The sequence below is a fragment of the Erigeron canadensis genome, chromosome 8, assembly GCF_010389155.1.
Source record: "Erigeron canadensis isolate Cc75 chromosome 8, C_canadensis_v1, whole genome shotgun sequence".
In the NCBI taxonomy this organism is placed as follows: domain Eukaryota; kingdom Viridiplantae; phylum Streptophyta; class Magnoliopsida; order Asterales; family Asteraceae; genus Erigeron; species Erigeron canadensis.
Genome location: NC_057768.1, coordinates 8127924 through 8154249, shown reverse-complemented (window position 1 = coordinate 8154249; position 26326 = coordinate 8127924). Strand labels below are relative to the sequence as shown.

Here is a 26326-nt window from a genome sequence, read left to right as displayed (position 1 = left end):
CAACCCAAGACGAACCTGGTCAAAACTGGGTTTGACCAAAACCGGGTTATGGTTTTGGAAAACCCGGCGTTTTGAACCCAGTTTGGGTATTCGGACCGGGTAGAGATCGTCTCTGGTTTGGGAAAATATCCGGAAAAATCCGGTACAAAACCTATCCACGTTTGACCCAAAACCGGTTAGAAACCCGTTCGGGTTATGGTCAAACCCGGTTTTGCTCCTGTTGACCAAAAACCATGTTCAGGTTCGGCTCAGATTAGGTCAAGCTCAAAAATCATTAGGATGATACATGTTGACAATGTACTTAAGGTTAAAAATATATACTACCCAAAAATCAGGATATAAGAGTACATTTCAATGTTCTAGCTAGTAAGATTTGAACGTTAAAAAAACAAATCCATAACCTATAAATGCTTGATCTATGAAGTGATTGAAATGTGTAATCGCTAGGTGTATTAATCAGAATCTGGCAGAATATAAAGCAACTATACAAGATCTAAATCAACCTAATTCTCAGGCTTGATTTGTAAAGGCGCACCATTTGACTCACAGAATTGGCTTGTGGTTGCTTTTAAATCAGCGGCAACAGCTACAAATGGCTTAAGTGATGAGCGAAGTGATTCAGGTCCATTAGCAGCAATTCTCTTACATAAAGCATCACAGTTACTCATCACTTCAGTAACCCTTCCTTTTAGCTCCCCAAGTTCCACCTGTAACTCATCAACTAAAGGCAAAAATGCATTCTGGTTATATATATATATAGCTTATATATATATATATACACTCCACCTGAGGAAAATTGGAGCAATTTTTGTTGTGCAAGACACAATTCATATGTGACAATCTCTTAATGTCACAGTAAGACTAGGGCAAAAACCACACATATCTAATATCTTACATATTATACCCATTGTTCTACATGGCATTAAGTACATTTAATCAGCAGTAACACATACGTCTATAGTTTAGCTTCTTAATTTGATGGAACAAAAAGGGCAAGAGATGACAAATTAATAGATGCATACGTGAAATTGTGTGGTAATATTTTTGTAATGTACCTATGTGGAGATATCACTGATTAGGAATGGTAATATCAAATCATTAAAATCTGCTTTTATAATTGCAACTTTTTTTGTGCTAACTTTGCAATCCATTATCCATCGCCATGGCTGCAGCCTCACCATGGACCAAGTTACGGACATCCTCTTATTGGTGCTCTACAAGGATACCTATATGTTTTAATACAGAGGGTACACTAACAGTCAAGGGAGAACGATGGACATATGATCCTGATCCACTACATACTTGAGAAAAGGCAGCAGATCTTATGAGTTAATACACCAAAAAAGGGGTAAATATAAGAAGTTAGGAATACAATATTTATCCTTGTTGCTAAGAAGCAACCAGCATCCCAAATTTTGATAAAGCAAATTATTTTTGCTTTATAGCAATTAGATTTTGTTTGTATTTTTTAATCAAACCTACTATGTAGTTATATTAGAATCCTTGATTTTCATGAAAATATAGCACTGTCTAAAATTTTTACAGCAAGCAGATCAGGTTGCATAAAAGATCATAACATCCACTTTCGTTTTGGAAACCAGATTATTATGGAGGTACAACATTTTTGTCAATGGAGATATGTACAGACTGATGAAGTAAATTAACCAAGTTTTCATATTTGTGAAGTAGGCAAGTAGGATACCTCCAGCTAGGTGAGTTGATGTTGTCTTCATCGCAGAGACGGAATAATTATAACGTTGAAGAAGTTTTAGAGCTAAAGCATCTGCAACTTCAATCTTGTTCTCTATTTCTTCCTACAGAAATAACTAGCCATTACCATATTATACAAATTATTGCAAAATAAAGACGAAGAACAACATAGCAGTATTCTACCAAAAAAAAAAGTAAAACAAATTAGTCCAAAAACAAGGAAGAAGCATCCTGTAGAAGCATAAGATAAAATTCCATGATGTTAAAGGACCCTTTTAACAACCATAGGTTGCCCAACATATAGTCAAAGTTATATCTTTCAAAACTGTATCAAACATGTTTTAACCATATTAAGAAGCACACCTGTCTTTTGTTAATGTTCTGAGCTTGTTTTTCTTGCATCTTTTGGTACGTTGAGAATAGTTCCAGTATCACCTTCGGATCTAAAATACCTACCCCAAACACAAAAAGATCAATATGAAAGGGTTTATCAGCCAAATTCGTTGAGTACATGACTTATAAAATAATTAGCTAGTCCCATCAGACATAGTAAGCAGGCCTCTAAAAAGAATATAGGTAAAGAGAAGAACAATCATAAGCAATAATTGTGCACTTTGCAAAAAAAACGTGCTATCTTTTTCTGGAATATATCGGGCCCCATGATTCCCGATTTCAACGTGAAGGGCATCTAAATCATGTAACACAGATAGCACAGACTGATACGCTTTCATGGTCTTAAAAATGCATCTTTAAATTGGATAAAATCTCTCACTCTTATAGCTAAGGTATTAAGCAAGCACCCAGAAACAGAAAATTTGGATTAACTATCTGTCCAACTATGCATAGATATACAAACTCTGTATGACTGTGTTACAACAACTGATTACAATCGAGTCATACTCGGAGGTTGTTCCATCTGCATGCGAATCAATAGGTGATCGATTATCTTTGAATAACTAAAAAGAAACCCTTTGGTCAACTTTAGCTTAGTTCAGTGTAAAAACCCTAAGAGGATTCATTAATTTATACCATTTGCGTTGTACGCATGTCCTAAACAATAAGCAATAACTATATAGAACTCTTGAAGAACCTAAGACAATAATTTTCTACATATGAAGTGAAATGTGACATTTTCTCTCCATAATTAGCTCATATAGCTTATCTTACAGAGTTACCAATTGCACATATCCTTTAAAAACTTGTTTTGGGATCCCAAAATTGTTGGAATGGTCAAATTTTTAATGATATTTTAATTCAACTGGATACCCATTTCCTGCATATGAATAATTGGCATTGTTGTGCCCAAAGCTAAACCCAGAATAAAAGCCCCTTTAGAGGTTTAAACCTGTTCTATTCGATCTTGGATTGATAAAATAAATGGTATAGACAGATGATACCTAAAAATCTGATCTGGGGCATTTTTAAAAATTGGCATGTTAGCAGAAGAATCTATCAAGATTGGCTTTTCAGCAGAAGACTCGACCAAGTTTGGATTTTTAGCAATAAAATCAATTAAGATCGAAATTTTAGAAGATGGGTCCTTTTTTGTTTTCGATCTTATATTATTCTCTAGAGAGGTCTTGATCTTCTGAGGCTGCTAACTCTTTTTCTGATTTGGTTTTGAGGGTTTTCTTGCGTTCGGTTTCTTGACTGGTTACTGATTTTTTTTTTTTTCATATTCCATATCGATAATCTGATATGGAACTTACCTTTATGTTTGACAGGTTTTTATTATTTGGGACTTGTTACATGTAGAATAACCCGTAAATATTCAAACAATTCGACTTAGTTCTGTTGCACTTTATGTTCAGGTTGGTGGATTCATAGATGCTATTTGTAACCTGACCCGTTTACTTAATTGTATCGATGAGCTCCACCTCAAACACATTTTTGAAATGGGGATGACCAAAAAAAGGTTTGCTATAAGTTTTAGAAGACGAGAGAGGTAGATAACCTTTAAAGGTACACGTGAGTATTTAGGTGTAAAAATATAACAAACGATAATTAATATATCTGGAAAAATGATACTGAAAGTATTAGAACTTTTAGTTGTAATTTATAACGGGTTGGGAACACTAACCTTGCAGATGTTTTCATGACATTAACCGCTTTAACCTCAACCCTAACTTTTCTACATTGTGTGGGCTCTGTCTGTGGAGTGTTTTCTAGTCAAAGTCGTGTCTGAAACTGCTGACCCTATTCAAAACTATATATTCACTAGACTTAAACAAGTAGTTATTTATATTTAGATTCAAGAAGCAATGCCAAGCACCCCTAAGATCGGTAATGATATGTATAAACTATAAACTAGCATAAACGAAGTTCCTAAAAGCGTAATTTATCAACTCGATTTAAAGAACACAAGTTGCAACATATAATATCTTACCTGTATTAGAAGAAGAAGTTGATGGTTTCTTGACCAAGATATCTGTGAAGCTAATCTCTGTTGATGATGATGATGCAGATGTTGTCAATATAGGAGATGCCTATATATGAATTAATAAACATTATTAACATTAACCCATCCATACACATTTTGAAATACAATAAAAACATACACATTTTGAAATACAATAAAAAACATATACATTTTGAAATACAATAAAAACATACACATTTTGAAATACAATAAAAAACATACACATTTTGAAATACAATAAAAAAACATACACATTTTGAAATACAATAAAAACATACACATTTTGAAATACAATAAAAAACATACACATTTTGGATTTTAGACCACCACCAAGGTGGCTTAGTGGTCAAATTTATTTTATTTTTTGAACGGAAAACTATCGTACTACTCCTAAACTACCACGAATGCGTAGGATTGAAACCTGAACTTCCAAATACACCCCGAAAAAGCCCCATATGGCCGAAGAGGAAACGGGTCACGCCCGGTTAGACCATCCTCATGATGCATTTGAAATAAAGAAAGAATTTAAAGAGGTTTACTTACAATTTGGAGAGAATGAAGTTTTTCAAGGATGGGGTCCACATCTTGTAATCGTTCTGAGACTGTTGTGATTCCATCATCGCTTGTCTTTACAAAAATACATAAATTTTAAAATTACAAAATGAAATGAATATAATTTAGTTAAAAAGTGAAATTAGGTTAAGAGAGATACCTGTGAATTTAAAAGAGTAGATTCCGATGAGCCCATTGGCTTGGCTTTGCTCGCCGGAATAATAGCTGCGCTTCGCTGCGATATGCAGTATTACAAATATGGATATGAAATATACAATAAATACAGATACAAATAAGGCAGGCTTGTAAAAAAATATTTTATTAAAACGTCGCGCAATGGGCGGTTGTGATGGCGAAGAATGCGGTGCGGTGGTCTCGGTGATGGTATTATTGGTAGTGTTGGCGGTAATCATATAAATTAAGGGCAAATTTAGAATTTTATAAAAATTCTTTTCAATAGTAAATGCTTATTAAAGGTAATATAGTAATTCTCTATGTAACTATTGTGCTATCATTTTTAAAAATAAAAGTTGTGATAGTTTTATATAAAAGAGTATAGATTAGATGTTGCTCGGGTGTTACCCAAGAGACATTATTATTATCGTGTTTTATATGATATAAAATTTATAATACATTAACAAAAAACAATATGTTAAATAAAAAAAAATAATAAACTATCATAAAATGTAATCTTACGTTTAAATCCCAGTGGGCATGGAGTATCTTCTAAATCTATTATGTGTGTCTCGGAGATTGGTTTACCCAAGGTCTCGAGTTCAAGCCTTGAGTTCTCATTTAAAAGGTATTTTCCATGAGCAGGAGGTTGGAGGTCCAGAAACATCTCTGATTAAAATTGTCTCTAACACATCTAAATCAAAACTCACTTTATAAAAAGAAAAAAAAAGTCAAAAAATTTGATAAATTTAATATATTGAACACAACACTTAAACTATCATAAAATTTGGTCACGCTCACCATCTTCGTCTACTGAGTTATATCAGTTCCAAGATATGCTTTCAAGGTTACAAGGTGTGAAGCTTTCCACTGCAAACGACTCATGGATCTGGTCCTTAGACTCCTCACGTGTTTTCATAGTCAAATACATGAAATCCTGTATTCAAACAGCAACATTTGGACCCAAGCATTGGGTGTTCCCTTGGAACAAGCTCGCTCCTATTAAAGTCAATGTTCTAAGTTGGAGAATTGAAATGGAGCGCATACCAACATATGATCAGCTCATCAACAAGAACATCCCTATTACATCTTCAATCTGCACCTTATGCAATCTCCACAATGAGTCAACTGAACACTTGTTTATTCACTGCCAATTCGCGAAAATCCTCAGGAGTTACATTCAATCTCGGTGCAAAACAAATAGCCCAAAGCCTAGTTATCTAAAGCAAATCCTGAAACCCCAGTTTCCCCTGGGCACAACCCCATGAAAGCAGAGACTTATACACCTTATCCATCTCGCATACTACTGGAGGATATGGAAATGCAGGAACGATTGTTTATTCTTTGGAAAACAACCCTCTACTCAGTTTGCAATAAGAGACCTCAAAGGCACGAACTTTCAATGGTTATCAAATAGATCGACCTCCTTGGGAATCAAATGGTCCCAATGGAGTAGTTTCAATTTGTAACTCTTACTTTTATACGTTTCTCTCATCATTGTATGCTTCTCCTAGCCTCTCGCTAGAGTTCATATCAATAAAATTTCGTTTTTAATGTTAAAAAAAAAAACAATAAAATTTGGTAAACTAACATGCAAATGTCATTTTTATGAAAACAACTTATTTTCATCTGTTGTCATTTAGCTGTCCTATATATTATAAATGACATTTTTACCCATGTTGTCTTTATATATAAGGACTAAGCTAAGTGTGTAATTCTTTGCAAAGCACATGGACCATTCTTGTCACTTGCACAAATCTAACAAGGAAAAAGTTTGCATCTACTTTTTAATATTAACACGGTACCCACACAACGTGATGGTGGTCGTGACAAAGACGGTGCAGTGGTGGCCTGGTTGGTGAGACTATTGGTGGTTGAGGCAGCGACGAGCGATGTGGACAATTGAAGTAAAAGTAATTGTTGTAAACGGTAATGAAAATGTCTTAAAAGATAAATGATTGATAATCTAATTTAATCCTTAATGTTAAGGGATAATGTAGGTGAAAATATTTTAAAAAGTGTTAAGTGAAAATATTACACATTTTTAACACTTCCAAAATAAAGTGTTGTTTTTTTATAAGATAAAATAAATATGTGCGCATTACAACAATGAATTAACCTAGTGGAAAGGCAAACATTTTGTGACCTTAAGGTCTCAGATTCGATCCTCGCTGGGCACAAAAAATAATTCCTTTAAGGTACCCGTTACCAATGAAGCCTAGATCCATATGTGAAGTTTAAATACGCGGGTTCAATCCTTCGGGTTGCCTAGATCATGTGGGGATTAGGATGGAGGTATTTTACCGGCATCATATGGCTCATACGGGGTGGATCGATGGGTATCCAATTGTTGTACCGGGGTCAGGGTTCCCCCATTACCCTTTTTACTGCTACACACTTACACCTAAAGATGATAAAATACAAAAAAAAAAATAAAATAAAAACACACACAAAAACAAAACCCGATATATTTGGGCCTAGTATTTACCCACTTATTCGGGTATGAGACCGAATTCGAGATTACTCATAAAAAAAATAAATTAGCGGGTTAGTCCAAGACTCTTATCAATCCACCTTATTACCTGATCATAAAACTGCCCAATCTGCATTTGATTAATTGTCTAATATATTCTCGAGTTTATAATTAAAAGAAAAAAATGGATAAGATTTGATAGGAGAGGAGAGGGAAAGAAAGTGTATACATATAATCCATTCTTAAGTTTAATGAAAAATAGAAGAAATGGAATGAAAAGAAAGAATTAATTAAATTCTTGAGTTTTATTGGAAAGAAGGAAAAAGAAAAAAAGATATAATTTTACAAATATAGCCTTTTTGAAACAAATATTAGATGTAAAGTGTAGGGTGAATTGGTAATTTTATATATTTATCCTTTCCTTTCTAGCCAAATCATGCCAAATTGGCAAGAAAACTTTAACTCTTAAAATACCCAATGTTTCCTATCATTTCTTTTATAAAATAAACTCAAGAATGAAGATTTAAAGGAATTTCTAACCATTTCCTTTCTTACTTTATAAAAAAAAACTCAAGAATGCAATAAGTAAATAACAAGTAATTGGTGGATAGCCCTAAGATCATCAACATTGACATTCTTTACAAATCTATTCAATTCAATAAATGGGGGTGTGAAGGAATTCAATATCTACAAAGGGGGGCGGGGGCGGGGATGAGTTCTATCATACAGAAAAGGGATATAATTCACATGGATATAGTAAGTCACGCTTGGGCTGCTTTAATGGTAGTCTTTACATTTTCCCTTTCACTCGTAGTATGGGGAAGAAGTGGACTTTAGAACCACTCCTAATTTAGTTAACAGTATCAATGTCTGTCTAAAACACGTACTTGCTACCTAGCATACACATTTGTTATCATGTATTCTTGAGATAACAAAAGAGACTGAATTTCCTTGCATATCTTCCCGGTGTAAAATGCAGGTTGTTTAGGTTCAGGTAACACACTCTGACTGACCAGCATCAAAACCACTGACAACATAGTTGGCCTATCTTCAACATCATTCTGCACACATAACAGTGCAACATGTATAAATCGTAGTACTTCCGGAACAATACACGTGACGCGTAAAGAAGCACTCATGAGTTCAATACTTTCATTTTCTTTGTGAAGTTTCCATGCCTACATCAAACCAAGACTCATTTTGAGGTATATAAAAGAGTATGATCTAGATAAAATCAGTTGCAACATTACTTACATGGCCAAGGAGGTTGCCACTATGGTTTTCGTGAGAGAATTCTCTGTTTTTCTTTCCACTAATTATCTCCAGCATCAGAACGCCAAAACTAAATACGTCTGACTTTACAGAGAAATGCCCGTGAACTGCATACTCAGGAGGAATATAACCACTGCAAAATAAACTTACATATCAGTATCAAATCGAGTTTCTCTTTCATTTTCAAAATGTACATTTTAAAGTTGATCCAATGAATCTCATGTTATGGGTTCTTACAATGTTCCAACCACTTTCTTAGTCTTAGCAGTAGCATCACATCCTATAAAGGTTCTAGCAAGACCGAAGTCTGAAATTTTTGGATTCATATCACAGTCCAGCAATATATTACTTGCCTTCAGATCTCTGTGGATTATTTGCAGGCGAGAATCTTGATGTAGATACAGAATACCTCTTGCTATTCCATGTATAATTTGAGCACGCTTAGGCCAGTCAAGCATTAAACTTCTGGTTTCATCTGCCGAAACATAATACTAAGTTGTCAGTAAACTGTAGTCTTAAAGTGTGAGTGTACAGCGAGTATCAACTATTAGAGACAAACCAAAGAGAAAAAAGTCCAAGCTTTTGTTAGCCAAGAATTCATAAATCAATATGAGTTCACTCTTATGGATGCAGTATCCAAGAAGCTTCACAAGATTCCGATGTTGAAGTTTGGCAATACAAACGACTTCATTTTTGAACTCCTCCAGCCCTTGTCGGGATGTTTCTGAGAGACGTTTCACAGCTACTTCTTGTCCATCCAAAACACCCTAAAAGATTTAAAAGGTGGAGTTTACTTAAAACTCTGAACATTTGACATTTTCCGCTCATGATACTGACAAATTTTACATTATAGTCAAGAAGCATCAAGGATATACATACCTTGTAAACTGGACCAAAGCCCCCTTCTCCTATCTTATGAGAGACGCTAAAGTTATCCGTAGCATTGACTACTTTACGTAGGCTAAAATATTGTAAACCATCAAGCTGTTCCACCCACAAACTTTTATCTTTGTTATGAAAGTCATGCTTCTGGTTACCTATATTTTTCATTTTTGTTTGTTACATGATTAGTTAGGCTCTGTATCTTATAAACATTATGCATCATTGTCAGTAAAGAAAATAATATCCATTCACGTTACCTTGTCCGCTCATGTGAGGCCTTTTCTTTTTCAATTTACAGGCATATGCTAGTGCAGATAGAAAAATCACAACTGAAGCAACTGACAGGAGAATGAGTAGTATTCCTTTCCTCTCACTAGAGAGAGACTGGATGATTACACGACCTTTCATTAAGAAAATGGACAATAGTTGGTAACATATTTATTAATTCAACTAAATACACAATATGACTAACCAATGCAAGATTTAACATTTTTGTAGAAGAATATGTGTACCTTGCAAGTCAGAGGCATCCATTCTTATGTAAAGACTTTGATTTGTATCATACTCTCTGATATCAATTAGGTCATGAAACCATTGTAAGCATCCATTTCCACCATTTCTAATATCTATATTTGCATAAGCTGTACACGAACAATCCATTTTGCATGCCATCTCACATTGTTCGAGTGTCATGCTGTAATTATACGATGACCTTCGTGTATCTGGTATTTTAACTCCTGTAAATTTCCGAAACCCATTCCCACAATTCATAGGCTTTTTGTGCTTACACCCACTTGACCAATCAGATTCAGCCCATTCTTTTGGGTTTCTCGGTTCAAAACCTTCTATACAACTACAAGGAGGATGCTTGTCGATGCTACAGCTTCCGTAAGGACCACAGAGTGCAAACCGACCACAACTATCAACTGCAAGGTCTGAATACACTACCCATTTTTTAGTTCTTTCAATCCAATGCAAAATTAGTACTTTTCCATCCCATGTTATAACTAGCCTCGTAAGAACCGAACCTCTAAGCTCATATAAATTATATAGTTCTTTGTGATTATAAACACTATGAACTGAGTAAATTGAATCTGGTGTGTCAGTAGGAAAGCCACTAAACCCGAGGCCATTCCATGGTCCAACTCTCGATAGTATAGTATCACCTTGGTACGTGAAAAACTGCGGATATCCCTCTGTGCCGCTGATTGTATGTGTAAACATACCTATAGAAGGATCATCAGGACTTTTCCAAGATCTCAGGGAACTCTGTACGCCCGTTACCAAATCTTTCCCAAGTTTCATACCGGGTAGCAGTGTGTCACACGGATGGTCAAAACTTTGCCAAATCAGTTTATTGTTGGTGCTATTGTGATCCCAAACAACAAGATTTCCAGTATCCAGAAGCTGCACCGCCACTTCTTGATTTATACTCTTCACTGACACGGTCGAATTGGATGACCAGATCGGGGTGTTGCCCCCACTAAAAATCAGCAAGTTTCCCTCTTTGCTAACTTTGAACATCCCTGATGTATCATTAATTGGCGTGTCCCTGTTGGCAACCCATACAACAGTACGGACTGAGATTTTCTTGTACCATATCCCCAAATATCGATTCTTGGATTTTTTGGTTCTAAAAAAACCAAGTTCATACATCTCACCATCAGAAATGATTGTTTCGCCGTCTTTGATTGCTTGATCTGCAGATATGGTATCAAGTGCTGTACAATTTAATAGCAGCAAGAATAGACCAATGAAAAAAAATGCATATATACGACGCTTCTCCATTGCAAATCCAACTCAATTGACAAATATAAGAGTATATATGTAGTAGAATTAGTATTTAATATAATGGGTTGGTATTATTATGATGATGCATGAATATCAGTTATTATATATTGGCCATCAAATATAGACCAATGGCTCTCAAAATTCACCGGGCTACATATTTTTCAAAAGAAAGGGGATGCTTTTCTGGACTAATCAACTTATTGGACCTGGTTTTTCTAAAGAAAAGACATTTCTAAGCAAATACATTGTCAAAGACAATTCTATGCAAATACAAGTCTTGAGTCAATGCTTGAAAATGTGAATCAAAAATTGGTGAATCTATATCATTTTAGCCTTTTTGTCATAACTACTAGAAAACTGGAAAATATGTCTGTGGTTAGTTTCCAACGCCTATTTTCCTGAAGTCCAAAACACGTCGATAATCTGTCAGAATAGCTCTCTACCGACGAATTTCTGACGAAATAATTTCTAGTGGTAATGTTATGCAAATATTCTTAAAAGTGGTGTCCCGAGTGAACTAGTAGCTCTTTTGAACCGCAAACTCATACATTTCGTTGGTCTTCACCTTTTTCCCATTTAAATGGCGTAATCCAAAAACGTAAATTGTGTAATCTTCGCAACCCGATTTACTTGTTATTAATGATACACAATCAACAATCTGCCTATGAACTTTTTGGGCTTGTCAATTCGATGATTCTTATCAGCTTTGTCTAATAAGTACCCTTAGTGTGACACTATAACTCCTTTTAGATGCACAATTTTCGCTCTCATCGTGACCATGTAATGGTAAGTAATTTACAAAAGAGAACATCTATCCTCTAACTAAAAGAGGGGTCTATTTTTATATCTGGCGCTACTCACAGCCTTTCTTGGGCTAAAACTCCCGCTCAAAATAAAGTCACGCATCTTTAGTAATTTTTTAAAAATATTTTTTCTAATATTAATTAAGAGTCTATCACAAATCTTTTCCTAACAAATAAAATCTTTTCCTATCTTTATAACTTATTATATATTATATACTGGATTTTAGATCCGTGTCCAACACTGGACACGAGTTTATGATATTATTAATATTAGATCTTCATACATTTAAGTCATAAAAGCTTATAATTTTGAAGATATACGGTTCTAAGTGTTATACTTTGCAAGGTGTAGTACAATAATCATAGATTCGTCACTGTCATTATTAACTGAGATATATTGATGGAATAGTTTGTCGTAGTCATTCCACAAGACACATGCTATAATAATTTATCTACAATAGAATTTTTTTGAAACCAGTTATACTCATAATCTGATATTATTATGAAAGTTAATTAAGAATTAAAATATAAACATACTTGTGATCATGCACTTGACATTCAAGTATATGTACTTGATCATGATGTGAAACCATAACACGCATAAGTTTATTTTCATTAGATAATTAGATAACAATTAGGATTGTTTTCATATTTTTTGATAAAAAAGGAGAAAACATATTTTTTGAGTGACAATTGTAAATTCAAACATTAATACGCAAAACTAATGTATAAAAAAAGGAGAAAACTATGTACCTTTTTTATTGAGAGATAGAATGAATCTTGAATGGAGTTCATATTGATTTTAATTTTGAATTAAAGTAACCTTCTGTTGTAAATCTTGTTTTGTTCTGTGATCGTCCCATGTTCTATGATTCTTATTGTGTTTAGGATAAGGATGTTGTATATCGTCATATCTAATTATGTTTGGGATATGTATATAGAGTTCAATTTGTGTTTATATTAAATATTAAGCTAAATATTAATATTTATAATTTATAAATATCTAATCTAATATTTTTTAATAAGTCATTATGTTTTGAAATAATTTTTTGTAGACAAATATTTCATATGTTGAAACTTTTTTAATTAATTATATGATTGTAAATTTTAAGAAACTCTCTCAAATTATGGCTAAAAATAAATATAAATTAAGTATTCGGGGCTAAAAAGTGTAAATTATTGATAAAAAAATATATAAGTGTAAATTAATAAGACTTTTTCTACAGATTAATATAAACACTAATATAATAATATATATTTGGATAATGATTATTAGGATTTTTAATTTATTGTTAATCTAAATGATGACATAAGCGAAAGTCAATTTGATAAAACTGAAACGATTTGATTGATTAATAAGTCATTAGTTCAATTGTCTTATAGTATATACTAGATTTTAGACCCGTGTCCAACACTGGACACGAAGCTTATAATATTATTAATATTAGATTTTCATACATTTAACTCATACGTAATATTAGATATACATTTTCGTTATTAGCTGACACATACTTGATGGAATTGGTTGTCATCATCATTCCACAAGACACATGCTACTATAGTTTTTCTGTTATAAAATTTTTGTAATCAGTCATATACTTGTATGCATATAATTTATGAAAGTTTATTAAGAATTAAAAGATAAACATACTTTCATAAATTATATGCATTTGCCGAAAAGAATTGGTGTTTGTGGAGGGATTCATCGCCATCTACAAAACAGATAAAGTTCAAAAATCAGTATTTTCGATAATCAATCCTTGAGAAATTAATTACCCAAATGTTTATGAAATAAACAATTAATCTCATCAAGGCTAGGATCCAATTGACATGCAACCATTTCATCAGTTGATCTGCTAGAAACGATTACACTCAAAAGGTAAGTGATGATCAGTAATTGCATTACTAGTGCAATTCCTAGAAAGTATGGGACCTACGTAAGATGCTCAATTCATCAAGCAATCTATCGTAGTCATGTTTTGTCCCATCTTTTGCCATGGGTCAAGGTCTCACCGCTTAACTCGCTTTAAGTCGTCCAACTAAGAACGTGCAAAATTGACCACCACTGTGTACCAGTGAATGGGTTTTGCCATGCAATCGTCATTTCACCACTGTGTATCAGTGAGTAAAACAACGACCCCATGTGTCCTTGACAAATTGGATGGCAATGACTTAAGTTTATTGGGTTATACAATTTGATATGTGATCAAAAAGTTATGTTTAGAGGATTCATGCACATCTTCCAAACATAATATTTAATAAAATCATTTGTATAGTCTTAGCAACACGAGAGAGCTCGGTAGCTCCATTTGAACGCACAAAGAAGCGCAAGGGCAAAGGTATGCGATAAACGCGATTTAAAAACCCGCCCTTTTAGAAGGCTAGCGCACTCCGGCTTATACCTCTCTTAGAGTTTGTTCAAATGGGTGAGCCGGTGTATCTCAAGGTTGTAGGACTCCAATTTTATTAAAAAATCTCTTATTTTGATATTGCTTAGTCATGTTTATCTTTTCTCAAAACAATTTTACATCACAATTTATCACAATAAATATGCAAAATTATAAACTATAACTATTTAAGCATGCAACAAGTTATGGTAGGCCACCTAAACATGTCACTATGGTTTATTAATGTCTAATCCGGCTCTCCCTTCAAAGAAGAGGACCACATGCATCAAGTTGCTTTGATTGCGTAAGCCTTAAACATGTACAACACAAACAATTATCATATAATCACATAGTTAGCTTTCTGGAAATTCCAGTAGCTTCACGACCTGTTTAGACCTGTTTCTGGTCCGATTCAGATTTCGATCAGAACTACAAAGTTTTAGCCCTATGTGTTTAGAATCTACATTTCAAAGAACAGCTTCTAACTCATTACAGATTAAAAGATATGAATTTTTTAGTAAACTGTTGCAAAACAGAAAATTTATACGAAAAATTCACATTGTCACACAATTAGTTTTACAATTATCTAACATAATTAACCCTAATGATCAAGATTTCATATCAATATATCTAAGTAAGAATCATGAATGATTTGCATGAAAAATTCATGATTTTTACTTCTTTTTAACAATTAAAAGTAAAGGTACAACATATAATTACATACGATCTATCACATAAACATGTAATTAAATCAAAACTTGGATTAAGAACCCTAAAAAAAACTTTTTTTTTTTTTTATTTTCTGGAAAAATTTCGATCCATATATATATATTAAATAAAACCTTTTTCTTATTAAATAATGTAATTAAATTACAAAACCAATTTAACTATATATATATATATATAAAATCGAAAATTGGAGATCAAGAACCCTAACCCTCCTTCAAGTTTTGATCTTTTGGTAATCAAAAAACATACATAGTAGGCTCGTGATACCACTGTTGGGTTTTATAACTAATCATCACAACAATTCACAAAGCACGCAACGGAAGACAAGATCTATGTAGTTTAAATAATTAACCAAGGAATAGAATTTGTACCTTAATATGGAGAGATTGAAGACAAAATAAGGTTTAACTTAACCTCTCTACGATTGCACACTCAATGGTGGAACGTTTGTATGCTAGTACTTGATCACGAACAACCCTTTGCTTAAACCCGAAAACCTAGCTAACCCGAAAACTCCTTTTCCTAGCTATGAAAACCGAAAATCAAAACCCTCTTGGGTTTGGACTTCGGCCGAGAGAGAGAGAAGGAAAAGAGAGGAGAAAAACCCTATGGATTTTAATTGTGTGAAAAACCAAAAGCATAGGTTTATATTTATAGGTTTAGGAAACTTAATGACCAAGTCTTGGAGGGTTTTTGACACCCTAATCGACCGGCCCCCTCAAGAACAATCTAGAGGAGTTTCCTAATTGTTTCCTAATTCCAACTCTTCTCCGTTAAGTCCGTTAATTAAGTACCGTTAACTTTTAACTCTTTTAACGAACCCCCGTTAGATTTTCGTGATCAAATTAATCAATAAATTACATTTAATATATTAATTAATTTATATTAACATTCACGTTGAGGTGTGACCTCGTAGGCTTAAATACTTTTCGGACATACGTTCATTTTACGTAATCATATTCCAACAAAGGTAATGTGTATGTGTATATTATTCATCTCTTTTAAGGATTTATAATGAGATCCATAGTATAGGATATAGCAAGAGAACATACATTATTCTTTATTATTATATAGTGAAAACCCGTGCGACAATCGGGATGAAAATGCAAGATTTTGGGAGTCTAGTTTAGTAGTTTATTGAATTCAGAAAATGTAAAGCAACATGAAACATGGTCATTATATAATGTGAATCGAATCTTCAGCAATGTACTTTTGATGGTAGATTTTAGTATGAAACAAAAGATACTATACATATATATAGCAAAACAGATGTTTTGTAATCATGACTAAAAGGCAAGTTGTGTCATACGGGAAACAAAACTACTTGTTAAGTTGGAAATATCCACTAATGTAGTTCTGTTGTTGGAGTAGCATGAATCAAAAGATACTACACTCGTATATTTAGCAAAGCAGATGTTTATAAGCATCACAAATAAGCAAGAAAAGCAATAACATTATTACAACATAATATGTATATAACAATTGAATGAAATACCTGTTTATCCACTGCTTGGATACAACAAAAGCAACCTTGGTGCCACCAAAAGTAAGAAAACTAAAACCTCTTGACCTACCAGTTTCTCTATACTTGATTTTCACATCACAATAAGCTATGAGAAATTGATAACCTCTATGACAACAATCATCAAATTATACTGTATGCAACAAATTATACTTTTTTTCCATTACGGAGAAAGTGGACAGATTGTGGCTTTCGAGCAGTTCTGTCTAGAAAATGGATTATTATAAATGTGAACACAACGTCAAACCTGACCTAGCCTTTACACTACTTGCTAGGCAATCCGAACATATTGCCACCCTAATAGATGTCATATAAATGAAGGGTAGTAACCCAAAACATATTTAGAATGATTGAAACCCCATGCACCGCTTTCTTGAGAAAATAGAATCTCATAGTTACTATGATAGTTGAATTCACAAACACACCTAACTTATTTTGACCCTTACACAACCAGCCCTTGTATGTAAAAGATTCAAAAGATATATATGTATCCAAAAGATTCAAATGCCATTGTATGTAAAAGTAGCCTCTAAACGTGATTGCAGTTTTAACAGGCAACTTCCAACTTCATAGTGCAATTAAAATCATCAAAGAGCCATGACAAACATGAACCATGAGCAAAATAGGACGAAGGAATCTGCGTCTCGCTCTTCTAAAACTACCAGGCAAAATAGGGTGGGTCAGCCCAAACCCAACCTATCCAATTTCTCAAGTTATAAATGTTTGTGGAATATTTGTGATAACCTATATACAAATGCAATTAATGTAAGCATTTATTCCCATCATCCAACCCGTTTGACCCATTCGGTTTCTTTTCTTGTTAAATAATTTGATTTCCCCAATTTGATTTGTTTAAGATATAACTTAATTTAATTAAGTAGTTTTAGTTGTTGTTTTAACCCGGCTGCATTTCTCCCCAAGATGCAACCAATCCATTTTCCACCTTTGATTATCAATATTATACAACGTGGGTTTTACCTTGAATGCATATAAATATGTCATGCCATCTCCCATATCTCGAAACACATGATCACATGATTGCAGTTTCAACAGGAAACTTCCTATTTCGGAGTGTAATTAAATTCATCATAAAGCCATGACAAACATGAACCATGAGCAAAATAGGACGAAGGAATCTGCATCACGCTCTTCTAAAACTACCAAGCAAAATGGGGTGGGTTAGCCCAAACCCAGCCTATCCAATTTCTCAAGTTATAAATAATTGTGAAATATGTGATAACCTATATAAAAATGCAATTAATGTAAGCATGTAATCCCATCATCCAACCCGTTTGACCCATTCAGTTTTCTTTCTTGTTAAATAAATTGATTTCCCACATTTGATTTGTTTAAGATATAACATAATTTAATTAAGTAGTTTTAGTTGTTGTTTTGACCTGGTTGCATTTCTCCCCAAGACGCAACCAACCCAATTCCCACCTCTGATTATCAATATTACACGATGTGGGTTTTACCTTGAATGCATATATTTAGGTCCTGCCATCTCCCATATCTCGAAACACATGATCACACTTAAACCTACAAATATTTATCACTTTAACATATCATGTTATTGGCACACAAAAAAACAAAACTCATCGCTTAAAAGTTTTAAGCCCATTTGATCATATATATTTCTTACTACTTGGCAACGAATAAGCTAACAAATCATAATGTGTTACCTCAAATTACTATAAGTGCCAACATGGAAGACTTCAAACTCTATTCGACTAATAGCACGATCACTTCTGGACACATTTAAAACCATACAATCATGGAGCTGAAATTTCTCCAATATTGGTATTGCCATGTCATTTTAAAGCCCTCTGTGAATTTTATCAAATAAACACAATAACATGAAGTTTGTAAGTAACAAATACTACATGGTTTTTCAAATGAAAAAGTTCAAGTAAACGTGATGTACCATTATTAAAAGACTTCAAGTTCAACTCGACTACTCAAAGAAAACATAATGAAGGGTCTGCATGCTGCTTTGTAAACTACCAGGAAAAATAGACAGGTGAGTCGAAACTGGACTATATCATACCGAGGGATTAATGACATTATACACATTAGAGATAGGATAGATACCTCTCAAGCATATCTCACCATCAAGAGAACTTGTGATTGTGTCCTCTTGCCTTTTGCCTCGTTTCTGTTCAGTTTAAACGGAGGGGGCAGCCCAAACTGTACTATTTCACATTGAGGGACTAACTACATTGATTAATGTATTTTAATAATTGGTTCTATAATGTATCAGACTACCTTTTATAGAAATTTGCTAATGAAGCTGGGACTCCACCGTCTCCACGGTTGCTGGTCTTGAATTGAAGAGTGGCTGCAAGGCCATTGGTTCATTCAATAAAAGATTTGTACACACCTTTTGCTCACAACAGCTCTAAAAGTCAATGAAAAAGCAAGGGTAAACCAATCATTTAGGCATTTAGATATTAGATAATGAGATAGTTATGTATTACATTAACCGAACATATACTTCTTGAGTGATTTATGAGCAACTACGTAATCATGTACATATAATTCGAAAATTAGAGCAAAATGATCATGCAACAATAAACTAAAACAATTGGGAACGTGAAAACTGATATAAGTACTCATGAAATTTCATGGAGAAACACATATAATATTACCTTGCAGACTCCTGTCATAGTAGCAAGAAAGCCATTTCAGTTTTTTGATAAAAAAAAGTATAAAATACCAATCAAATGAGTTGCAATAACCAATCACTTAGGGTGCGTTTAGTTCAAGAAAACTCTCTTGTTTTTCACTTTCATTTTCCAAGAAAACATAGAAAACAGGAAACGCGTTCAAATTGTAATTTTTTAAAAAAGTTTTCCTAGAAAATGAAAATTCCCTTTTCCAACTTTTGCACTAAAATTAGAAAACTGTTTTTTTCAGTTTTTGTTTTCACTTTTCTATTTTCTAAACCTTTTATAAACCTAAAATTAGAAAACAAGTGAAATTGAACATGTTTTCTAGTTTTCTAAAATGAAAAAATGAAAACTCCATCTTTTATTTCGAACTCGTTTTCAAAATTTTCAAGGGTTTTTTAGAAATGAAAAACCTTTTCATTTTCTAGAAAACTAAAAATAGAAAACTTAAAAACATTTTCTCCAACTAAACGCGCCCTTACCAACTTGTTCTCGTTTTAAGGTTCGAGGTTGCTACTTAAGGCTTGAACTCCACAACTTCTTCTGCTGATGGAAACAATATCATTATGAAATAAATCTGATTCCAAAATAAAAAAAATAAAAAGAAATAACCCTAAAAAGGTAGATAATGAAAAACCCCTAAGAAGTTTCACATACCTCAATGTGTAATTGTTGTTATGCAACAATGAAAGGGAAAAAAAAGAGGAAGATATTTGAAACTAATTCAGTGTCTAATAACATTTACAATGGTTGCATATTCTCAGCTGCCTATTTGTTAACGTACGGTGAATGTGAATGCTCAACCTTTCTTTTTCCCAGCCAAACCTTATAACACCTAAAACCTAATTTAATACGGATACACTAAAATTTAATTAAGCAGATATAAAATCATGGTAACGCATCAAAATCAGTAGGTACAGAGATCAAGAAGAGAGAGGGTAATTTTCCAGCATAACATGAGATGATGAAAAGCCCTGGATGATGAAAAGTCAGATTTCTTTTTTTCTTAAATTCAATAATGAGATTATTATTAAAAAGAGAAGTAGATGTGTTAAAGGGTGGAAAATGAATAGTCAGGTTTGGCTAGGCTTGGATGGGCTACAACTAGGTAGAAACCAAACAGTTATAATTAAGTAATTAACCAATGACTTAATTCATAGTTTCATAAGCATTGAATATCACTATGTCATAAAATCATGCAATAAACAAATCCACAAAATACACCCTATTAAAGTAATTAACTCTTATTAAGTACCCTAAATAACCCTATTAAGTACCCATCAATAAAAACTAAAAAGCGGTAAAATGTTCCATCCCTTGATCCAACTTATATATATATATCTATATAATTATTAAAACAGTAGTTAACCGGACGATTATAACGCGTGGCACCTAGGATTCTACCTGACGTGGCATCTTCACAACTTTTTTACAATATTTAATGTTATTGATGAAAAAAACTTCACGCGGACCTTGAACTAGCCCGCCCGGTACTTGAGTGACCCGTTTAATCAAACCCAATTCTTCAATTCGCGTTAAGCTTTTTAACCCTACATCCCAATTTTTTACGACTCTTCTCAACTAGGTTTGCATTCCTAATTCTTTGTATTTCTCATCTCAGAATCATCTATGAGTGTTATTCAAAATCGGGTTTCCTTTTCATCTCTCTTCTGACAAAAGTAGGCCGAAGATTTCCATTGTCAGTATGTACTTATTCTTTTATTCTAACTTGCTTTATATTTGTTGGATCAATTTGTTTATTAGAGTTTATTTTAAATTTTCACTATGTTAATTTTAATTTAAGTTTATTTAGGTGTAATTTGTTTAATTTAATTTTAACGAGTTAGATACCACATATTTATGTATGAGAATGCATTTTCAATGATTGGTAGTTTTATTTCTCAAAATTCAACTAAGATTTCATGTATTTTCTTATCAACTTTGAGTAATTGCTAGCAATAATTTGTCCCATCATATTTTCTGATGCTTCTAAATGTGGATTGTTGTTGCTTGATTTAGATTCCTTATTGCTCTATGAGATGATTCCAGTAACTCAATAAGATCACAGATTTATATGTATTTGGGTCAACTAGGAGGTTATTTCACCACCATCTTTTTTGAGCATGTTTGTTAGTTTCATTTGATTCAAGGACGTAAACAAGTCTACAACACTTTGTTCTCTTATGTTGGTGTAAAAAAATTTAAGGCTGCTTCATTTAAATCTCATGTGTTTTCCGGTTGTAATTTGAATTGCCAGAGGATGCAACGTCACTTGTGAAGAAGATTTCAGCTATCCGTGATGTCTATTTGAAGGTAGATATTGTAGTTTCTATGTATTGTTATCAACAACTCATTCCTTTTCTATGTTAAAGGAATCAAGTTCCTTTAAATTCTTTTAATAAGTGGGGGTAACCATGACTGCGAAAAACTATATTTTCAACCCGTAGTGAAGCATTCAATACCCGTAAATGAGATTGATGTTTTAGGAAGGGCACTGAGGAACAATGTGTCTGCAAAGTGATTGACGCATTCTATCTGCCAAAGTATGAAACACAACCCATTCGTGTGCATGTTCTTATTAACCAATTATTTATTAGTCATATCAATTTGTGTCGACATTTATCTCACAAGTGTTTAAAAAAATCAATTGTTGCTAAAACCGTGATGGGTCAAATGGATTGCAAGTGGATCAAAATTTATCTAAATAGCATTTAACCTCATGAAGTACTTTATTCAATGATAAAGTACCTAAAAAAGTTGGTTTTGCAATCATAATTTTAATATAATCTCAATTGTTCTTAAAAATAATGAATCAAAAAGTATTTATACCTATACAGGTCAATGTGAAACTATTTTGAAATCTTACCCAACTCGTCCAACCCTCCCTTCTTACCTGCCTTTCTACCCCTACCTTTCTAATCACATCCAGATATTCTTGAGTCTTGACAAGCTTTACATATTCCAGATAAAAGTAGGAGGAGTTGAAGATGTAAATGACTGGAGTCCATGCAATAATAATAAAAGAACGTGCAGTCTTCAAACATGATTATGTTTTACTCCAGCTTATACTCTGGATATTCAATTCTTTTGGTGCATTGAAGCAACCCACCAAATATCATAAAAAGATCGCTCACGGTATACTAGCTGTACAATTGGTAAACTTATTTATTTCGGATACTCTCGGTAGCATGTTAGCATAGTTAGTTTCATATATAAATTATGTTTGAGAGGAAAAGCTTAAAAAGTTATCGACTTTTTGTCAGTTGTTTATTTTTTTCTAATTTCAGGTGAAAATAGTAAGAAGCTCATTATCAACAACAATATCAATCGGCAATGAAGGACATGCTAATGTAAGCTTCTTTCCTCAGTTGGTGCGATAGTTTTAATTGTATTTGTTTTAGAGCTAACCTATGACAAAAAATAATATATTATTTTGATATTGATTTTTTTAAACTTTTATAGTGAATTAGTGATTGAACATATCTCAAAGAAGCAATGACATGGAGTACAACAATTGAAGTTAATCATAATCTGGACAAGTCATGAGAACATCCTAAGGGTTATTTACCAGGCAAGATTATACCATTGACAAATAATCAATTTATCATTGTAAATAATAATAGTAATAATAAAATCAATATCAACTCATAGAGTACTTTCAACTGATTTTAAATGGTGCAACAACTTCTGTGGGTCAACCTGGTTCATTTCGGCTTCAACCCCCACACAAATTGACCTGTCACCCGGCGATTCACCTGTTGGCTTAATTGCTACCACAATAGTAACTTATATGGTGTAATGGTTATACCTCATGCGTTGTTAATTGAACTCTTGCTTAGGATTTGACCATTTTATTTCGGAAAAAGGTACAAAAATGCTGGAAAACTGTAAAATGTATGCCATCCGATTTATAAACTATAATATGCACAACACATGTATTAGCAACTTCGAGATTCAATATGATACCTATTTTTACATACTAAGAGTTACGAACACATGTTATTCGGTTGAGACTTTGTATAATAATTTTGTTGCTAACATACTAAACCACTAATCCTATATTTGTGAGAGTTGCAGGAACAACTTATGGCCGCTAGAGCTACTTTGCGGGATCTTCTGTTCATTTTCGGCTTTCATTAATATACTCTTGAAACATCCGCGCAGCGCGCAGGTAAAATACCTATTATATATATATGTAATTAACTCTTATTAAGTACCCTAAATAACCTCATTAAGTACCCATCAATAAAAACTAAAAAGCGGCAAAATGTTGCATCCCTTAATCCAACTTTTATATATATATATATAGATAATGGTATTACTTAACATAAAGTCATCATAGTAAAACATGGTTTGTATTGTCTTGCAATGTTCAACCACATTTTGTTATATAGTAGATAAACAAATAGTTAAATAAAAGTAAAACTTAAATATAAATACAAATTATTGTTGTTATTATCTATCAAATAGCTAGTTTCAATTTTCTTATAGATTAAAACAATTAAAAAGTCGCTTTTTCATATATATCACAAATAAAAATGTCACAAAAATTTTTTCATCACTTTAATGGGACGTGAGGATCACATGCATTGTACATTGTACTCGTGATCTTAACTATGAGATCACAAAAAGGATAAAAATAAATAAATAAATAAAACGTGCATCACTTACATGAGATCACAAAATGGATTAAAAAATAAAAACGTGCATCACTTACCAATGGGACGTGAGAAAAATCCCCACTCGATCACGGAGACTGCGTCACTCATTTTCAATCCGTCGTGTTGATGACACAATCCTGACAATGTTGGATATTAATGTAATTGGATTAACTTGTTTGATTGGTAATGTCATAATAATACATCATATAGTATTGGAGGTGCCGAGTGCGCGCCTATTTGAATTTATTATGACCTTAGGGGTGAAACCCTAAAATACGGGGGTTCAAGGGCAACCCCTGGCGGGGTCCAAGCGGTAGAGCCCTGGTTGCGGTCGAGCTGGCCTTTGATTGTATCATTCTGATCATTCTCTCCTCTTCTTCTGGTTCTTTTCTATTAAGCATAATCACATAGAAAATTCTTAATCTTTAATTGTATCTGATTGAATAGTTTGGATGAACAGCCAAATTGATTCAAGTTGAAAATGGTCACATGCCTTGAGAAATTGTAATATCCGGTTTGTTGTACGTTATATATCTGAATTGCCCAACAAACAAGGCCCCGTGGATCACCCACCTCCATTTGGAAATTTTTTTCGAAACGGGCGTATTTGAAGGGTGTTTTGTCAAACAAGTTTTCGAAAAAAAAATTTATGAAACCAATGAATCCGGTATTTGAAATACCGGTTTCAAAAAGAATTTTTGAATCCGGTATTTCAAATACCGGACTCGAAGCTTGATGTGACATAACAAAACACGTGACAGAACAGTGACAGAGGTGGCAGGCTTTGCAGGAAAGGTGACAGAACACGTACATCGAAACTGGTATTTGAAAAACCGGTTTCAACCTAACCCTAACACGTGTCGATGCCTGGTGATACCCTAGTTGATGTGATGTGACCTTGGTTCAAAGGTGCAGGAAAGGTGGCAGTAGGAACAGTACGAGATGACTATGAATCCGGTAATTCAAAAACCAGTTTCAAGTTGAGACAAAAAAAACCATGCAACGTAACAGACTATCTATTGTATATATACATGCATATTTACTCATATATGATCACGCAAAAACATATATTTTTCTCATACAAGCAACTAGCAATTTATCAAAGCAGTATTTTCATAAACAAAAATGGCCTCTATCAATGTTAGCTGTGTTCATAGAAACCCAGAGTTGTTGTGGCTACAAGCTGCAGATGAACATCGGTCATACAACATCTCCCATGACCGTGCCCTCACAGAAGAGCCACGTTGCAGAAGAGGTGATGGAGGGCTTAACAGACAACTGCAAGATGGTGTGCCCAACGAGGTTGTATACTATATCAGGAGTGCTGGGTTTTACGAACTCTTCCAGGCATATACATGCCAACTTGATCATTCTTTGATCATCGCGTTGGCTGAGCGATGGTGTCCAGAAACCAACACGTTTCACCTTCCTATCGGTGAAGCGACTGTCACCTTGCAAGATGTGCAGGTGATATGGGGTTTACCCATAGAGGGACCACCGGTGTGTGGTAAGTGGGTTACAGAGACCCGAAATGTTGAATATTAGAAGAATTTGTGTCAGGAGTATCTGGGTATTTACCCGGAAGATGACGACTTGCGCAAAGGTCGGATGAAATTTAACCGGTTGGCAGGTACGATTACTTTTGAACATTGGGACCCGAATGATGAGGAGAGTTGCAAACAAATGGCTAGACGGGTTATTCTAGCTCTTATTGGTTCACAGCTTTTTCCTGATTCTAACAGCTATGATGTTAGTCTTAACTATTTGTTGTTTCTGGGAGACCTGAGCATAGCGGGTCGAAGGAGCTGGGGTTCAGCAACCCTTTGTTGTTTGTATAGGAATTTGTCTAAGGGGACTTGGCCTACTAGACAAGGCATTGATGGACCGTTGTTGTTGTTGCAGTATTGGGCGTGGGAAAGATTCCCACGCATTGCCCCATGAGTCACGCCATTCAAACCGGATGGCGGAGAAGAAGAAAAGGTGTATGAATACGGAAGCTGTTTAGCAAACAAGTGGTGTGGAGACCACTCAAATCGTGATACACCGGGACACTGTATAATTTCGTTTCGTTCTTTTTTCAATGCGCTAACACCTGACCAGGTAATAACTAATATGTTTTAATACGTTTTAAGTTATATGTACTTATTAATCTCTAAGTTATAATATGTTAATATCTTTAAATACTTTTTAATTAATGCAGTTCGAATGGACTCCGTATACAACTTCATCAACATACTCCCCGCGAGTTGTAAGACTGGGCGAAGCATATGGAGATACATGGG

The 26326-nt window shown here is 33.8% G+C and overlaps 3 protein-coding genes and 1 long non-coding RNA gene across 6 annotated transcripts; 1 reads left to right on the top strand and 3 right to left on the bottom strand.

Moving 5' to 3' along the window:
• Positions 1-301: 301 nt before the first annotated feature.
• On the bottom strand, positions 302-4946 carry LOC122579581. The gene is made up of 6 exons (XM_043751768.1): positions 4842-4946; positions 4673-4756; positions 4097-4196; positions 2074-2162; positions 1703-1814; positions 302-721 (listed from the first exon to the last, which is right to left on the bottom strand). Exons 1-6 carry the CDS (start codon positions 4875-4877, stop codon positions 504-506), a joined length of 639 nt encoding a protein of 212 aa, XP_043607703.1. The 5' UTR covers positions 4878-4946; the 3' UTR covers positions 302-503.
• Positions 4947-7962: 3016 nt separating this feature from the next.
• Positions 7963-13807, bottom strand: LOC122609948 (G-type lectin S-receptor-like serine/threonine-protein kinase At4g27290). Of its 2 annotated transcripts, none has more exons than XM_043782909.1 (8): positions 13728-13807; positions 9995-11182; positions 9740-9883; positions 9480-9637; positions 9160-9367; positions 8838-9075; positions 8583-8733; positions 7963-8506 (listed from the first exon to the last, which is right to left on the bottom strand). In XM_043782909.1, exons 1-8 carry the CDS (start codon positions 13786-13788, stop codon positions 8219-8221), a joined length of 2436 nt encoding a protein of 811 aa, XP_043638844.1. In that variant the 5' UTR covers positions 13789-13807; the 3' UTR covers positions 7963-8218. The 2 variants fall into 2 exon arrangements, with proteins under 2 accessions (XP_043638844.1, XP_043638846.1); XM_043782911.1 differs by having other exon boundaries at positions 7963-8389.
• A 3987-nt stretch (positions 13808-17794) lies between these two features.
• LOC122609949 lies at positions 17795-20376 on the bottom strand. Of its 2 annotated transcripts, XR_006325430.1 has the most exons (8): positions 20041-20376; positions 19866-19926; positions 18980-19052; positions 18806-18901; positions 18639-18714; positions 18397-18540; positions 18190-18253; positions 17795-17871 (listed from the first exon to the last, which is right to left on the bottom strand). It is a non-coding gene; the product is annotated as an uncharacterized LOC122609949 (long non-coding RNA). The 2 variants fall into 2 exon arrangements; XR_006325429.1 differs by lacking the exons at positions 19866-19926; positions 20041-20376 and having other exon boundaries at positions 18980-19479.
• A 4793-nt stretch (positions 20377-25169) lies between these two features.
• Positions 25170-25985, top strand: LOC122610216 (serine/threonine-protein phosphatase 7 long form homolog). The gene is made up of 2 exons (XM_043783210.1): positions 25170-25511; positions 25605-25985. Exons 1-2 carry the CDS (start codon positions 25170-25172, stop codon positions 25983-25985), a joined length of 723 nt encoding a protein of 240 aa, XP_043639145.1.
• Positions 25986-26326: the final 341 nt, after the last annotated feature.

Bases quoted from the DNA above. Each gene is read 5' to 3' on its own strand.
- LOC122579581 (XM_043751768.1), bottom strand. From the start codon at position 4,877: ATGGGCTCATCGGAATCTACTCTTTTAAATTCACAG. The intron at 4,757-4,841 runs GTATCTCTCTTA...ATTTTTGTAAAG, and splicing joins CTACTCTTTTAAATTCACAG to ACAAGCGATGATGGAATCAC. The intron at 722-1,702 runs GTATCCTACTTG...TTTTGCCTTTAG, and splicing joins ATCAACTCACCTAGCTGGAG to TTGATGAGTTACAGGTGGAA.
- LOC122609948 (XM_043782909.1), bottom strand. From the start codon at position 13,788: ATGGCGATGAATCCCTCCACAAACACCAATTCTTTTCGGCAAATGCAT. The intron at 9,638-9,739 runs GTAACGTGAATG...TGAAAAATATAG, and splicing joins GCCTCACATGAGCGGACAAG to GTAACCAGAAGCATGACTTT. The intron at 9,368-9,479 runs GTATGTATATCC...TAAATCTTTTAG, and splicing joins GCTTTGGTCCAGTTTACAAG to GGTGTTTTGGATGGACAAGA.
- LOC122610216 (XM_043783210.1), top strand. From the start codon at position 25,170: ATGGCCTCTATCAATGTTAGCTGTGTTCATAGAAACCCAGAGTTGTTG. The intron at 25,512-25,604 runs GTGATATGGGGT...AATTTGTGTCAG, and splicing joins TCACCTTGCAAGATGTGCAG to GAGTATCTGGGTATTTACCC.